At 39.3% G+C, this 15,114-nt stretch overlaps 1 protein-coding gene across 2 annotated transcripts in view; it reads left to right on the forward strand.

The window, feature by feature from the left end:
• OGT (O-linked N-acetylglucosamine (GlcNAc) transferase) overlaps window positions 1-14,670 on the forward strand; it is a 55,823-nt gene extending 41,153 nt beyond the window's left edge. For both annotated transcript variants that reach the window (XM_079765333.1, XM_079765332.1), the window contains exons 20-22: window positions 10,389-10,641; window positions 10,901-11,024; window positions 13,939-14,670. In XM_079765333.1, coding sequence (XP_079621459.1) covers window positions 10,389-10,641; window positions 10,901-11,024; window positions 13,939-14,113 — 552 coding nt within the window. In that variant the 3' untranslated portion in view covers window positions 14,114-14,670. The remainder of the gene's footprint in view (window positions 1-10,388; window positions 10,642-10,900; window positions 11,025-13,938) is intronic.
• The last annotated feature ends 444 nt before the right edge of the window (window positions 14,671-15,114 follow it).

Consider the following 15,114-nt stretch of genomic DNA (forward strand, 5'->3'; position numbering starts at 1 on the left):
GAAAAGATTAACCAAAGATCTTATATGCATACTAGAGGCCCGTGCACCGGTGGAGTCCCTCGCCTGGCCTGTGGGGATTGGACTGAAACCGGCCCAGTGCATGGATTCTTGCATCGGTGGGGTCCCTCAGCCTGGCCTATGGGAATTGGGCTGAAACTGGCAGTCCAACATCCCCTGAGGGGTCCTGGATTGCGAGAGGGCACAGGTCAGGCGGGACCCCACTGGTGCACAAATCCGTGCACTGGGCCTCTAGTATTCTTATAATCTTTTGTATTTCTGTGGTGGTGGTTGTCACTTTTCTTTTTTTTTTTTTTTTTTTAGCTGTTTATTCCAGGTAAAAGAGTACTTGTCATACTTTTTTGAAAATATGTTTTTTTAATTGATTTTTAGAGAGAGAGAAAGAGGGAGGGATCAATATATAGAAATATCAATGAGAGACGAACATCATGGATCTGCTGCTTCCTGTAGGCCCCCTACTGGGGATTGAGCCCTCAACCTGGGCATGTGCCCTGAGCAGGAATCAAACCAGCGAACTCTTGGTTCCTAGGTTGATTCTCAGCTGCTGAGCCACACTGGCCGGGCTTGTCATGCTTTTTATTGTAAAATAAAACAGGTACAGGAAACCACACAAAACAAATATATAGATTGGTGAATTATTACGAGGCAAACATCCTTGCAGTCACCACCCAGGTCAACGACTAGAACTCTGCTAGCCAGCGTGGAAGTCTTTCCATGTGTCCTATCCCAATCACAACCCCCTGTCACCCTCCTCCCAAAAGTAACCATTTCACCTGGCTTTTATATAATCACTTTTGCTAGTTTCTCTTTTTTTCTTTATTGATTAAGGTATTACATATGTGTCCTTAATCCCCCCATTACCCCCCCACCCCCTCCCCACTCATGCCCTCACACCCCCTGGTGTCTGTGTCCATTGGTTAGGCTTATATACAGGCATACAAGTCCTTTGGTTAATCTTTCCCCCTTACCTCCACCCTCCCCTACCTTCCCTCTGAGGTTTTAGAGTCTGATCGATGCTGCTAGTTTCTTTACAGTTTATCTCCCTTGTGCATCTTGCCCATTTATTTGGTTCTTCTCTTTTTCTTGATGAGTCTGTTTAAAGGTATATCCATCTTTTTATCTTTTCAAACAACCAGCTTTTGGTTTTGCTGATCGTTTGTATTTTACTGTATTTTGTTTATTTCCTCTCTGATCTTTATTATTTTCTTCCATTACCCACTTTGGCCTCAGTTCTTTTTCTGGTTTTGGTAGGTGTAAGGTTAGATTGTTTATTTGAGATTTTTGTTTCTTGAGGTAGGCCTGTATTTCTGTGAATTTCCCTCATAGAATTGCTTTGGCTGTGTCCCATAGATTTGGGGTTCTTGTGTTTTCATTTTCATTTGACGAGGTTTTTTCTTATTTCCTCCTTGATCTCATTGTTAACCCAATCATTGTTTAGTAGCATGTTATTTAGCCTTGTGTATTTTTCAGTTTTCTTCTTCTAATTGATTTCTAGTTTCATACTGTTGTGATCACAGAAGATGCTTGAGATGATTTAAATCTTCTTAAACGTATTGAGACATTTTTATGACCTAACATATGGTCTATCCTGGAAAATGTTCCATGTTCACTTGAAAAGAATGTACAGGATATTCCCCAAAAATGTGTACAGATTTTTAACAGCTGATAGCTCAGTTTTGAAAACGAAATGTATTTTAATAAACACAGTCTTTATAATTATTCATACATTTTTGGGGACACCCTATACTATTGCTTTGGGGTGAAATGTCCTAAAAATAACAATTATGTTCATCTGGTCTAATGTGTCATTTTTTGTCTGCATGATCGATAAATTGATGTCAATGGGATGTTCAAGTCCCCTACTAATGCCATGTTAATGTCAATCTCTCTATTTCCATCAATGTTTGCTTTATATATTTAGGTCCTCCTACATTGGGTGCACAGATGTTTATGAGAGTTCTGTCCTGTTGTTGGGTTGATCCATTTATCATTATGAAATGCCTTTCTTTGTGTCTTATTTATTACATTCCTTGTTTTAAAGTCTATTTTATCTGCTATAAGTATTGTCCCAACTTTTTTTCATTTCAGTTTACATGAATTATTTTTCCCATCCCTTCACTTTTTTTTTTAATACTCCTCACTTGAGGATATGCTTTTATTGGCTTTTACACAGAGAGAGAGAGAGAGAGAGAGAGAGAGAAATATGAGAGATATGAGAGTGAAACATTGATCGGCTGCCTTCTGCACACTCTGTACTGGGAATTGAGCCTGCAACCTGGGCATGTACCCTCCCCGGGTATTGAATCAGCAACCTTTTGTTGCACAGGATGACCAACCAGCCGAGCCACACTGGCCAGGGTCATATCTTTATTTTTAATCTGTGTGTCTTTCAGTCTGAAATGTTGGTTTTTTTGGGGGAGCATATATACAGGTCTTATTTTTTTATTCAGCCACCCTATGTCTTTTTATTGGATCATTTATCTATTTACATATAAAGTAATTATTGACAAGTATATAGTAGTTGTCATTTTATTAATTGTTTTCATTTTTGAGTTTCACTTTACATTCAATATTATGTTAGACAATCATGTACTTTACAGAGTGATCCCCTGATATTTCAAATACCCACCTGGCCCCATACATAATTATTGCAATATTATTGACTGTATTCCCTATCCTGTAATTTACATCTTTGTGACTATTCTGTAACTACCAATTTGTACTTCTTAATCTCTTCACCTATTTTCACCCAGTCCCCTAAACACTCCCCTCTGTTCTCTGCATCTAGGTCTGCTTTAGATTCCACATATAAGTGAAATCATATGGTATTTGTCTTTCTTTGACGGACTTATTTCACTTAGTATAATATGCTCTAGGTCCATCGATGCTATTGCAAATGGTATATTGTTTTTGGATTGTTTTTGTAATTCTCTGTTCTTTATTCTCTTGCTCTCTTTGATGTTGATGACCTTACTATTATTATTATTTTTAATATTTTTATTGATTTCAGAGAGGAAGGGAGAGGGAGAGAGAGATAGAAACATCAATTATGAGAGAGAATAATTGATCAGCTGCCTCCTGCACACCCCCTACTGGAGATCGAGCCGCAACCTGGACATGTTCCCTTGACCAGAATCGAACCTGGGACCCTTCAGTCTGCAGGCTGACGTTCTATTCATTGAGTCAGATTGGCTAGGGCAATGTTGATGACTTTAAATAGTTTATGTTTGGATTCATTTCTCTTAAATTTTTTAAAATCTTAACAGATTTTTGGTTTGTGGTTACCATGCTCTTGATAATATAGCAAGCTGTGCTTATAGCAGTCAATTTTAAGTTGATGGGTAATTTCCAACACATTGTAAACTCACTGCAATTTTTACTCACCCCTTTTATGCTTTTGTCATTTTTTTTTACTTTTTTTTGTATGTCTGTATTTATGTATATCTTAATTTATTATTGTAATTACACGTGATCTTTCTTCTTTTGTCTTTTAACCTTGGTACTAACTTAATAATTGGTAATGCACTGCTTTTACTAAGTGTTTGCCTTTGTCAGTAAGATTTTCTTTTCTATGTTTTCTTATTTGATCTCTTATTTTCTACTTGAAGTCTCTAACTTTTTTTTGTAATACTCGTTTAGTGGTGATGTACTCCTTTAGCTTTTTCTTGTAGGAAAACTGTTTTCTCTCTCCTTCAATTCTAAATTATAGCCTTGCTGGGTAGAATAGACTTGATTGTAGGTCCTTTATTTCAAAATTTTTTTTTTAGTGTCATGTATTTTACTTTCTTTTTTAAATTTCTCTTTTTTAAAAAAAAATCTTTATTGTTCAGATTATTACAGATGTTCCTCTCCTGCCTTGCTCCCCTACACCCGGTTCCCACCCCACTTCAGGCCTCCCCTCCCACCTCGTCCATAGGTATAAGCTCTTTGTCCAATTCCTGCACACCCCACAACCCCTTCCCTCTGAGAATTATCAGACTGCTCACTTTCCATGCCCCTGTTTCTATTACATTCACCAGTCTGTTCTGTTCATCAGGTTTTTTATTCATTTGATTTTTAGGTTCACTTGTTGATAGATATGTATTTGTTGTCACTTGGTTCATAACATTTTTATCTTTACCTTTTTCTTCTTCCTCTTCTTAAAGAATGTCCTTCAGCATTTCATATAATACTGGTTTGGTGGTGATGAACTCCTTGAGCTTTTTCTTGTCTGTGAAGCTCTTTATCTGACCTTCAATTCTAAATGATAGCTTTGCTGGGTAGAGTAATCTTGGTTGTAGATTCTTGCTATTCATCACTTGGAATATTTCTTGCCACTCCCTTCTGGCCTGCATAGTTTCTGTTGAGAAATCAGCTGACAGTCATATGGGTACTCTCTTGTAGATAACTGTTTTTCTCTTGCTGCTTTTAAGATTCTCTCTTTGTCTTTTGCCATTGGCATTTTAATTATGATGTGTCTTGGTGTGGTCGTCTTTGGATTCCTTTTGTTTGGGGATCTCTGTGCTTCCTGGACTTGTAAGTCTATTTCTTTCACCAGGTAGGGGAAGTTTTCTGTCATTATTTCCTCAAATAAGTTTTCAGTATCTTGCTCTCTCTCTTCTTCTGGCACCCCCATAATTCGGATGTTGGTACGCTTGAGGTTGTCCCAGAGGCTCCTTACACTATCTTCATTTTTTTGGATTCTTTTTTCTTTTCCGGTTGGGTGTTTTTTGCTTCTTCATATTTCAAATCTTTGACTTGATTCTTGGGGTCCTCTAGTCTGCTGTTGGATCTCTGTATATTATTCTTTATTTCAGTCAGTGTATGCTTAATTTCTGATTGGTCCTTTTCCATATCCTTGAAGGTCTCACTAAATTTCTTGGAGGTTTCTAGAAGATTCTTGAGTGACCTTATAACTGTGGTTTTGAACTCTATATCCAGTATTTTCCTTTCCTCCATTTCTTTCATTTGTGACATGTTTCTTTGTCTCTGCATTTTGGCTGCTTCCCTGTGTTTGTTTCTATGTACTGGATAGCTGATAAGTCTCCTTGAGTTGATAGAGTGGCTTTGTGTGGTAGGTGTCCTATAGGGCCCAGTGGCTCAGCCTCCCCAGTCACCTGAGGTGGATGCTCTTGGTGCACCCCTTTGTGGGCTGTGTGCACAGTCTTGTTTTAGTTAACCCTTAATTGCTGTTGGTATCACTGGGAGGAATTGACCTCCAGGCCAATTGGCTGTGATGACCAGCTGTGTCTACACTGTTGTGCAGGAGACACTCTTATGGGGAAGGACTTGCTTCAGTGGGGCTTTAGTGCTCACTGAGTCTGCCTCTTTTTTTTAATGTATTTTATTGATTTTTTACAGAGAGGAAGAGAGAGGGATAGAGAGTTAGAAACATTGATCAGCTGCATCTTGCACACCCCCTACTGGGGATGTGCCCGCAACCAAGGTACATGCCCTTGACCGGAATTGAACTTGGGACCCTTGAGTCCGCAGGCCGACACTCTATCCACTGAGCCAAACCGGTTCAGCTGAGTCTGCCTCTTGAGTGTGTCTCTTATGGATGTGAAGAGTTCTAATCCAGTATGGTCTCACTCTGACCACTGGGTACACTGGCTCTTGGATCTCCAAGGAAGTGGCAAGGTCAGCACTGTCTGGGGTCGCCCTGCAGGAGCTACAAAGAGATCTGCAGATTCCTCCTCTTTGTATGGGGTTTGGAAGTGCCCAGACGTGAATCAAAGCAGGTTGCTGGTGCCAGCCTTGGGCCTTTTATTGATAGCTTTGGGGCTCCCTGACCCAGCTGCAGCTTGTTTGACAGGTTTTAGGCTGAGAAAGGACAGGCCATTCATATGCAAAAGCCACTGTGCACAGCTTGGGTGGGGTTATAAATTGGGTCAGTCGGAGTCTTTGGGAATCACCAGGGTGGAGCAAACAGCAATGGCTGCCAGTCAGCCCTGCACCAGAGAGGTCCCTGGGTCTCTGCGTCCCACGCCCCCGTGCAGGAACAATGATTGCTGTGAGCACCTTTGAGAGAAAGCCACCCTTGTGTTCCTGTCCCGATGCCAGACAGTCCAGTTTCTTCCTGTATGTGTCTGGGTCCCCCAGAGTCTCGCCTGGAACTGGAGTTCAGAGCAAGTGGGAGCTTGTATCTCCCTCCCGATTAAAAGAGCAGCACATCCAGGTGCATCACATTCCACGCCTCCGCATCTCTTACCAGTCTCAATGCTCTTTCTTCACATCTCTAGTTGTGGATCTTCCACTCAGCCAGCTTTCCCGCGGTTCTGGGTGGTAGTTCCGCCTTTTAGTTGTAATTTTGATGTGGTTGTGAGAGGCAGCAAGTATAGGTGTTTACCTATGCCGCCATCTTGGTTCTCTGTACTTTCTCTTTTTTTAAAAAAAATTATTGAATACACTGGGGTGATATTGGTTAATGAAATTATATAGGTTTAAAGTGTACAATTCTATAATCATCTGTATGTTGTATTATGTGTTCACCACCCCAAGTCAAGTCTCCTTCCATCATCTAGTCCCTTTTACTCTCTTCTACATTTCCCCACCCCTCTTTCCCTCTGGTAATCACCATACTGATGTTTGCTTAATTCCTGCACCTAATTTCAACCATCCTCCCATCCCCCTTCCCCTCTGACAGCTGTAAATCTATTCTCTGTAATTATGAGTCTGTTTCTATTTTGTTAGTTTATTTTGTTCATTAGATTCCACATATAAGTAAAATCATATGGTATTTGTCTTTCTCTGACTGGCTTAGTTCACTTAAATAATACTCTCCAGGTCCATCCATGCTGTCATGAAAGGTAAGATTTCCTTCTCTTTTTATGTCTGAGTAGTGTTTCATTGTGTAAATGTACCACAGCTTTTTTAGCCCCTCATCTACTGATGGACACTTGGGCTTCTTCCAAATCTTGGCTATTGTAAATAATGCTGCAGTGAACATAGAGCTGCATATATTCTGCAATAGTGTTTTGGGTTTCTTCACATATATTTTCAGAGAACCCATCTCTGCAGGGGGAACCTTTGCAGCTGAAATATCCATCCTGAATCTCAGCTGCTGCCTATGGAAGCAGGGACAACCCTTTTCCTGTCTCTGCCCTTCCTCCCAGTCTCACTGTGACTACTTCTTCTGTAAATCCTTGGTTATAAGATTCAGCTAGTCTCCAGTTGGTTATTCAGGCTGATTGTTCTATATTTTATTTGTAATTCCAGTTTGGTTGTGTGAGGCGATCAGTGTAACATCCACTTACATCTTGGATCATTCTCTTTTCATCACTTTGAATATTTTGTGCCAGTGTCTTCTGGCCTACAAAGTTTCTGTGGAAAATCACTTGACAGTCTTATGGGAGCTCTCTTGTAGGTTATTAACTGATTTTCTCTTGCTACTTTTAAGGTTCTCTCTTTATCTTTAACCCTCATTTTCGCCACATTACTGCAGCCTTTTGGAAGGGGCTCTGGTTCAGGCCAAGGATGGCTGCCATTGTGCAGGGTTTCAGGCTGCTTGGCAGAAGTTGCAATTTATGCCAAGGCCAGCTGCTGCTTGTATGGTTAAAATTTTTAGTTTTGCAGTCCATACTCTCTGTCACCTCTGTTCATCTTTGCCATTGGATCAGGACAACACCATAAATGGTTATGTAAATGGATGAACATAGGTGTGTTTCAAAAAAATTTGACAAAGAAAACAGGCAACATGCGAGATTTGGCTTACAGACTGTAGTTTGTCAACCCATGGTCTAAACCAGGGGTGGGGAGTGTACAAGCCATATACACTGAGTGGCCAGATTATTATGATCTCTGAACGCATAATACTCTGGCCACTGAGTGTATATCCTATATCCATGGTTGGCAGTCTTCAGCTCGCGAGCCACATGCGGCTCTTTGGCACCTTGAGTGTGGCCCTTCCACAAAATACCACGGCCTGGGCGAGTCTATTTTGAAGAAGTGGCGTTAGAAGAAGTTTAACCCTTTGCACTCACTTGCTTTTTTCTCGATTCCTTTATTCTAATGCTAACCGGGTCGAGTCACACTCGACATCCGAGTGCAAAAGGTTAAGTTTAAAAATTTGGCTCTCAAAAGAAATTTCAATCGTTGTACTGTTGATATTTGGCTCTGTTGATTAATGAGTTTGCTGACCACTGTCCTATATAATAAAAGGCTAATATGCAAATTGTCCCCTCCACCAGGAGTTCGACCAGCAGGCAGGCTGGCCAACCGCCCATGTCCCCTCCCCCTGGCCAGGCTGGCTGGACCCCACCCATGCACGAATTCATGCACTGGGCCTCTAATATATATATATATATATATATATATATATACACACACACACACACACACACACACACACACACACACACACACACAGAGTGGCCTGATTATTATGCCTTCAGAGATCATAATAATCTGGCCCAGTGGTTCTCAACCTTTCTAATGCCGCGACTCTTTAATACAGTTCCTCATGTTGTGACCCCCAACCGTAAAATTATTTTCGTTGCTACTTCATAAACTGTAATTTTGCTACTGTTATGACTCGTGATGTAAATATCTGTGTTTTCCGATGGTCTTAGGCGACCCTGCTAGCGGTTCTCAACCTGTGGGTCGCGATCCACAGGTTGAGAACCACTGCTGTAGAGCCTAAGACCATCGGAAAACACAGATATTTACATTATGAGTCATAACATTAGTAAAATTAGTTATGAAATAGCAACAAAAATAATTTTATTGTCTAAACGAATAGCAGACGTCATGCTTATTCACCCATGTTTAACATTCTTGCAATATTGTAGAGATATAACCAGGAAGGATTCAGTTTATGCCATTACCTTTTAGTCAGCTCATCAGACCAGTTTGCATAAGAGGGATTTCTGAAGGTTCCAACCTTTGTTATCCATAATTTCATATTTTTTCATTTTTTTGTTAATCCTCACCCAAGGATGATATAAGGGAGAGGGAGAGACAGAGAGAAACATTGATGTGAGAGAGATACATCGATTGGTTGCCTCCTGCATGCTCCCTGACCAGGGCTGAGGGTCAAGCCTCCAACCAAGGTATGTGCCCTTGACCGGAATCAAACCCAGGACCCTTCAGTCTGCAGCTGACGTTTTATCCACTGAGTCAAACCAGCTAGGGCATTTTATTTTTTTAAAAATTAACTTAGAGAGAGGAGAGAGAGAGAGAGAGAGATACTGATTTGTTGTTCTACTTATTTATGCATTCATTAGTTGATTCTTGCATGTGCTCTGACTGGGGATGGAGCCCACAACCTTGGCATATTGGACAACGTTCTAACCAACTGAGCTACTTGATCAGGGCCCTTCATAATTTGTTCTTATTCCATGGAGCTAAAATGGAGATTATTCTTGGTTGCTTTCTTTTCTTATTTATATCTGTTTTTTTTCCCCCTTTGGAGAGGGGAGGGTGGAGGAGAAGAGGAAGCAGATGAGTACAGGTTTACTATTCCTTAATCTTCATTTCCCAATATTAAAAAAATCTGATAACTAATAAGTTTTGTCATATGTTTGTGGTAAATTTATTTGGCAGCACATTTACCTGAACTACTCTATTAATGGTCTCTTATTCCATTTAGTGTGCATATTCTGACATCTCGATGCAGAGGTGCTGATGTGTTTATTTACAGGAAATTGCTGCTGAGACTCTAATGTAATATACATGCATTGTACACTTTTTAAAAATTTGAAATACTCTGAATTCTGAAACTCATCTCTTCCTATGGCTTTCAGAGGGGATGGTCAACTAGTAAGGTACATTGAGTAGATGTAGATTTAAATCGGGCATTGGCAAATTGGACTGTGGGTCAAATTCAGCCCACTGCCTGCTTTTGCAAATAAAATTTTATTGACACACAGCCATATCTACTTGTTTACATATTGTCTGTGGCTGCTTTCCAGTGACAAGGGAGAATTGAGCCTAAAGTTAGGACAGAGTCCATGTGGTTGCAAAGTTCAAAATATTTGCTCTCTGGACCTTTACAAAAAGTCTGCTGACATCTGATCTAGATTAGGTAAATAAAGTTAGGAAAGTGTGAACTAACTGTTGTGTCATGGTGGGAGATTTAAAATTTGAAGTGGGGAAATTGCTATGTCCTTTACAAAATCACTGCCTGAGATTTTGCCAGTTAGTATCTTGTTTTGTATCTTCTTACATCAGTCTCCTCTTTCTTTTAACTCTCTTTGGGGACAGCTGAGCAGAACAGGAACCTATAGTTCAGTTTATCTAATTCATCTATGTGAAGGAAAGACTTATAAGTTCACAATAGGCTGCTATCTGGGTGAAAAGGGTAGAGTGTGGTTGAATTATTAGAGCTCTATAGGAACCTTTCTGGAGAAGGGCAGAGCTGCTATTAATAATTACTATTTTCCCTATTTTAGATTCTGAAGCGTGTTCCCAATAGTGTGCTGTGGCTGTTGCGTTTTCCAGCAGTAGGAGAACCTAATATTCAACAGTATGCACAAAACATGGGTCTTCCCCAGAACCGTATAATTTTTTCACCTGTTGCTCCTAAAGAAGAACATGTCAGGAGAGGCCAGCTGGCTGATGTCTGCCTGGACACTCCGCTCTGTAATGGGCACACCACAGGAATGGATGTCCTGTGGGCTGGGACACCGATGGTGACTATGCCAGGTAAGCTACTGATAAATCATTGGAATCTTGTTCTTTTTAGGATCCCTTTTATATAATTCCAGGTGAAATTTTATATAATTCCAGGTGAAATTGTGTATACTAGAAGCAACATTTAGGGGAGGATGGTAAAAAAACAAGACTTGTTCTGAGCACTTATCTCTATAATCTATCTGTATAGTGTGGATACTTAACATAAATAACATTAATAACCATATGCTAGTTGCATTCTCGTGAGTAATTGTTATCTTTCTTATTACAGGAGAGACTCTTGCTTCTCGAGTTGCGGCTTCCCAGCTCACTTGTTTAGGTTGTCTTGAGCTTATTGCTAAAAATAGACAGGAATATGAAGATATAGCTGTGAAACTGGGAACTGATCTAGAATAGTAAGTAAACTTTTCCATGAATAAATCATGATAGAGTGAAGGGAATGAGGAAAATTTAGAGAGAATACTGGTATAGGTGCTATAAAATGAAATAATAAAATAAGGGTAATATAAAATAGGTGAATTAGTTGTATTATCTCTGGATGGGAGAGGAACTTTCTAAACTTTCATAAATGAAGTGGTTGATAGGTTTTACTGTGCAAAGAGTAAATGACTGAATGAAAGTAAGTAAAAAAAATTAAAAGACGAATAAGAGGGGAAAAATCCTAATATTAATAGCCTGGCTATATAAAGACTGAAGCACATTTACATTTTAAGTCCCTTAATAGGAACATAAACTGGGAAATGACCAGACAACTCACTGAAGTAGAAATAAAATGGTTAATAAGACAAAGTTTCAACCTCCATAGTAGAAATATAAATTAAAATAACATTGAGGCATAACCATTATTTGCCTATAAAACAAAAAACCTTTTTTTTTAACCTTACTCTACTTTCTTTTTTAAAAAAAATATTTTTATTGATTTCAGAGGGAAAGGGAGAGGGAGAGAGATAGAAACATCAATGATGAGAGAGAATCATTGATTGGCTGCCTCCTGCACGCCGCCTACTGGGGGATTGAGCCCACAACCCAGGCATGTGCCCTTGAACAGATTTGGAACCTGGGACCCTTCAGTCTACAGGCCAACATTCTATCCACTGAGGCAAACCGGCTAGGGCTAAAACAAAAGATTTTTAAAACACATTTTTATTGATTTCAAAGAGGAAGAGAGAGAAACATCAATGGTGAGAGTAAACAATCATTGATCAGCTGCCTCCTGCACACCCCACACTGGGTATCGAGCTCACAAGCTGGGCATGTGCCCTGACCGGGAATCGAACCATGACATGGTTCATGGGTCGATGCTCAACCACTGAGCCATGCAGGTAGGGCAAACAAAAGATTTATATGATACCCATGATGAGGGAGTATTGAGGTGCTGGCCTTTTCATATTTTGGTGAGTAAATTGGTACAACCCTTCCTCAAAGTTATAAGATCCTTAAATACAACAACAATACACAGAGCTTTGACCCTAATGCCACATCTTCACTATAGCATAAGAAAAAAACAACAACCATAACTTAAATGCCCCAAGTAGGTGGGAATTAGAGGAGTGATGCTTAGATAAGTGATTCTTTATCCATACAATGAAAAAGTGTTTATCTGTTAACTGTGGTTTTTCTTTGTGCATTATGGGATATTTTTTTCCCTTTGTATTTTTCTAAGAAGTAGCATTAAATGGAAGTTTAAAGAAGCTCCCTCTTTGAGTCAGATTGCCTGGGTTTGAATCCAGGCTCTCCCACTTACAAGCTTGTGACTTTAGGCAAATTAGTTTCTATGTGCCTTGGTTTTTCCATCTGCAAAAACAGGGATGACTGATAGTACTTACTTTGCAGAGATGTTGTGACAATTAAAAAAGGTGTTCTGGCCTGTCTGGCATGGCTCAGTGGTTGAGCGACAACCTATGAACCAGGAGGTCATGGTTCGATTCCTGATTGGGACACATGTCCAGGTTTCAGGCTAGGTCCCCATTGTAGGGCGTGCAGGAGGCAGCCAATCAATGATTCTCTCTCATCATTGATGTTTTTATCTCTCCCTCTCCCTTCTCCTTTGAAATCAATAAAAATATATTAAAAAGAAAAAAAGGTGTTCTGTGTAAAACACAACAGTTCTTGGTATATAGTAAGCATTCAACAGAGGTTAAGTATTTTCATAATTTTATCCATTGAGTATCATATATATCTAAGGAAAATGAGTGAAAATTTTTAGTCTTGGCATTAAAAAATTAATATTCATGTCCATCATCCCAGAGATAACCACAGGAAATAATTTAGTGTCTTTTTTTTTTACTCTTTGGAACTTAGTTGATTTCATACAGTGTTTTGTAATGAAAACTATTAATTTTATAATGAACACTTATATACCTGCCATCTAGATTCCACCACTAAATTTATTATGCTTGCTATCTGTCCATCTGTTTATTCCTCTAGCATCTAGCAATCCATCTTATTTGATACATTTTGAAGTAAATTGCAGATAATCAGTACTCTTCTCCCTAAACACTTTAGATGTGGACATCATTAATTACAGTTTGATGTTTCTTATTTTTTTCTTTTTCTTAAATATTTGTATTTATTTCAGAGAGGAAGAGAGAGGGATATATAGAGAGAGAAACATCAATGTTAGAGAATCATTGATCGGCTGCCTCCTGCACGCCCCGCGCTGGGAATTGAGCCTGCAACCTAGGCATGCGCCCTGACTGGGAATTGAACTGAGACCTCCTAGTTCCTAGGTTGACACTCAACCACTGAGTCAAGCCGGCTGGGCCTGTTGGTTCTTAAAAAAATTTTTTTTCAATTATAGTTTACATTTAGTATTATGTACGTGCCTTAGCTATTGTAAATGGTGCTTCAGTGAACATCTTTGCATGACTAGGTGTGCCTGCATCTCTGATTAATTTCTTTTGAATAGATTTTAAAGTGTTTCTGATTGCCAGAGGGTAATGAACATTTAAAGTTCTTAATGTACATATTACTAAACTGCTTACTAAAAGGGTAAGCAGTTTATGTTCTAACCAGTGGTATGTAGGAATAGACAGGTATCATTTTAAAGGTGATAATGAGATGGAATGGAGAAAGCATGGTATCTTGGATATATTTGTTTAAGAACTAATTTTTTTTTAGAGGATGTGAATTTGATTATAAGTGTTAGCATTATGTTAGATGTGATCTTTCCCTTTTTTAGCATTGAGGGAAGGTGAAGTTTCATCCTGTATTTTATCAAAGATGACTAGGTATTTAGGGGGAGGCTAGTTCTGAGTTCCTGCTCTGTTTGTAAACTTGGCTCCCTTTCTCTCTCTGTTTTTAAATTAGCTTGAAGAAAATTCGTGGCAAAGTCTGGAAGCAGAGAATATCTAGCCCTCTGTTCAACACCAAACAATACACAATGGAACTAGAGCGGCTCTATCTACAGATGTGGGAGCATTATGCAGCTGGCAACAAACCTGATCACATGATTAAGCCTCTCGAAGTCACTGAGTCAGCCTAAATAAAGACTCTGCACAGGAGGATTACCCCTCTACCTGAGCCTCAACCTTCAGGGGAAAGGGAACTAGATAATGTACTTTTTACTTATCTGTATAGTGTCATATTACAGATGGGTGACAAATAATGATAATAGAATAGCACAGCCAGGGTTGCTTTGTGCATGATAGGAAGAGACACAAGAGATGGGAAACTGCTGTTCTACAAGGAATCTCTATAGAATTTTGCAGCAACCAGGTGGTGCATAGATCTGGAAGGTCTGCTCTCCCTTGGTCTTCCATGGGATGGTTAGTGGAGGGGAGATCTAGATTGTCCAGCCGTTTTGTGATTCCATTGCTTGATAGAGTCTTCTGAATTAATTTTTTCTTTATATTTTTGGTATTGGAGCTTTTAAAAATGTTTTGTTTCAGGTGATTTTATTCATGTGAAGTGTATATGATTCTCTTGTGATAAGGTTTTAAACTAAAATGTTGCTTCTTGTTTTAGTTTCTGAACTCTACAGATTAATGGGAACTTTGCTGGTGTAGTCTTTTTATAGGTTTTATAAACCACTTAAGCCTATATCAGTCGTTTGAGTGTCTGACCTAATGGATGGAGCTATCAGTGCTTTTTGATTTAGATGATGATTCTGAATTTTTTTTTCTGGCCCATTTCCTTCCCCTCCCCCTACTTTAAAATTTCTCCTGTAACTCAACTAACAAAACCAAGTCTGTTTCAAAACATCCCAGAGTGTTTCACTAAAACACATCATCTAGTGCCAAATGAAACTTCTTAGGAATGATTATTAATTATGAAGGGCACAGTTGTGATACTATCATTGATGATGATAATGATTTTTTTGGCCTAGTTTTCATCTATTTCATCAGTGTTTTACCTTCAACTGCCCCTCTATGCTGCTTCCCGAAGTAATAGTGTGTGATAAGATTTTTACCTTTCTTTCTAAGGTTTTTTTTTTTTTAAGTGAGTCCTGTTCTTCCTATTTCTGTCAGCAGAAATGAAATTCCA

Source organism: Cnephaeus nilssonii (genome assembly GCF_951640355.1).
Source record: "Cnephaeus nilssonii genome assembly, chromosome: X".
Taxonomy (NCBI): Eukaryota; Metazoa; Chordata; class Mammalia; order Chiroptera; family Vespertilionidae; genus Cnephaeus; species Cnephaeus nilssonii.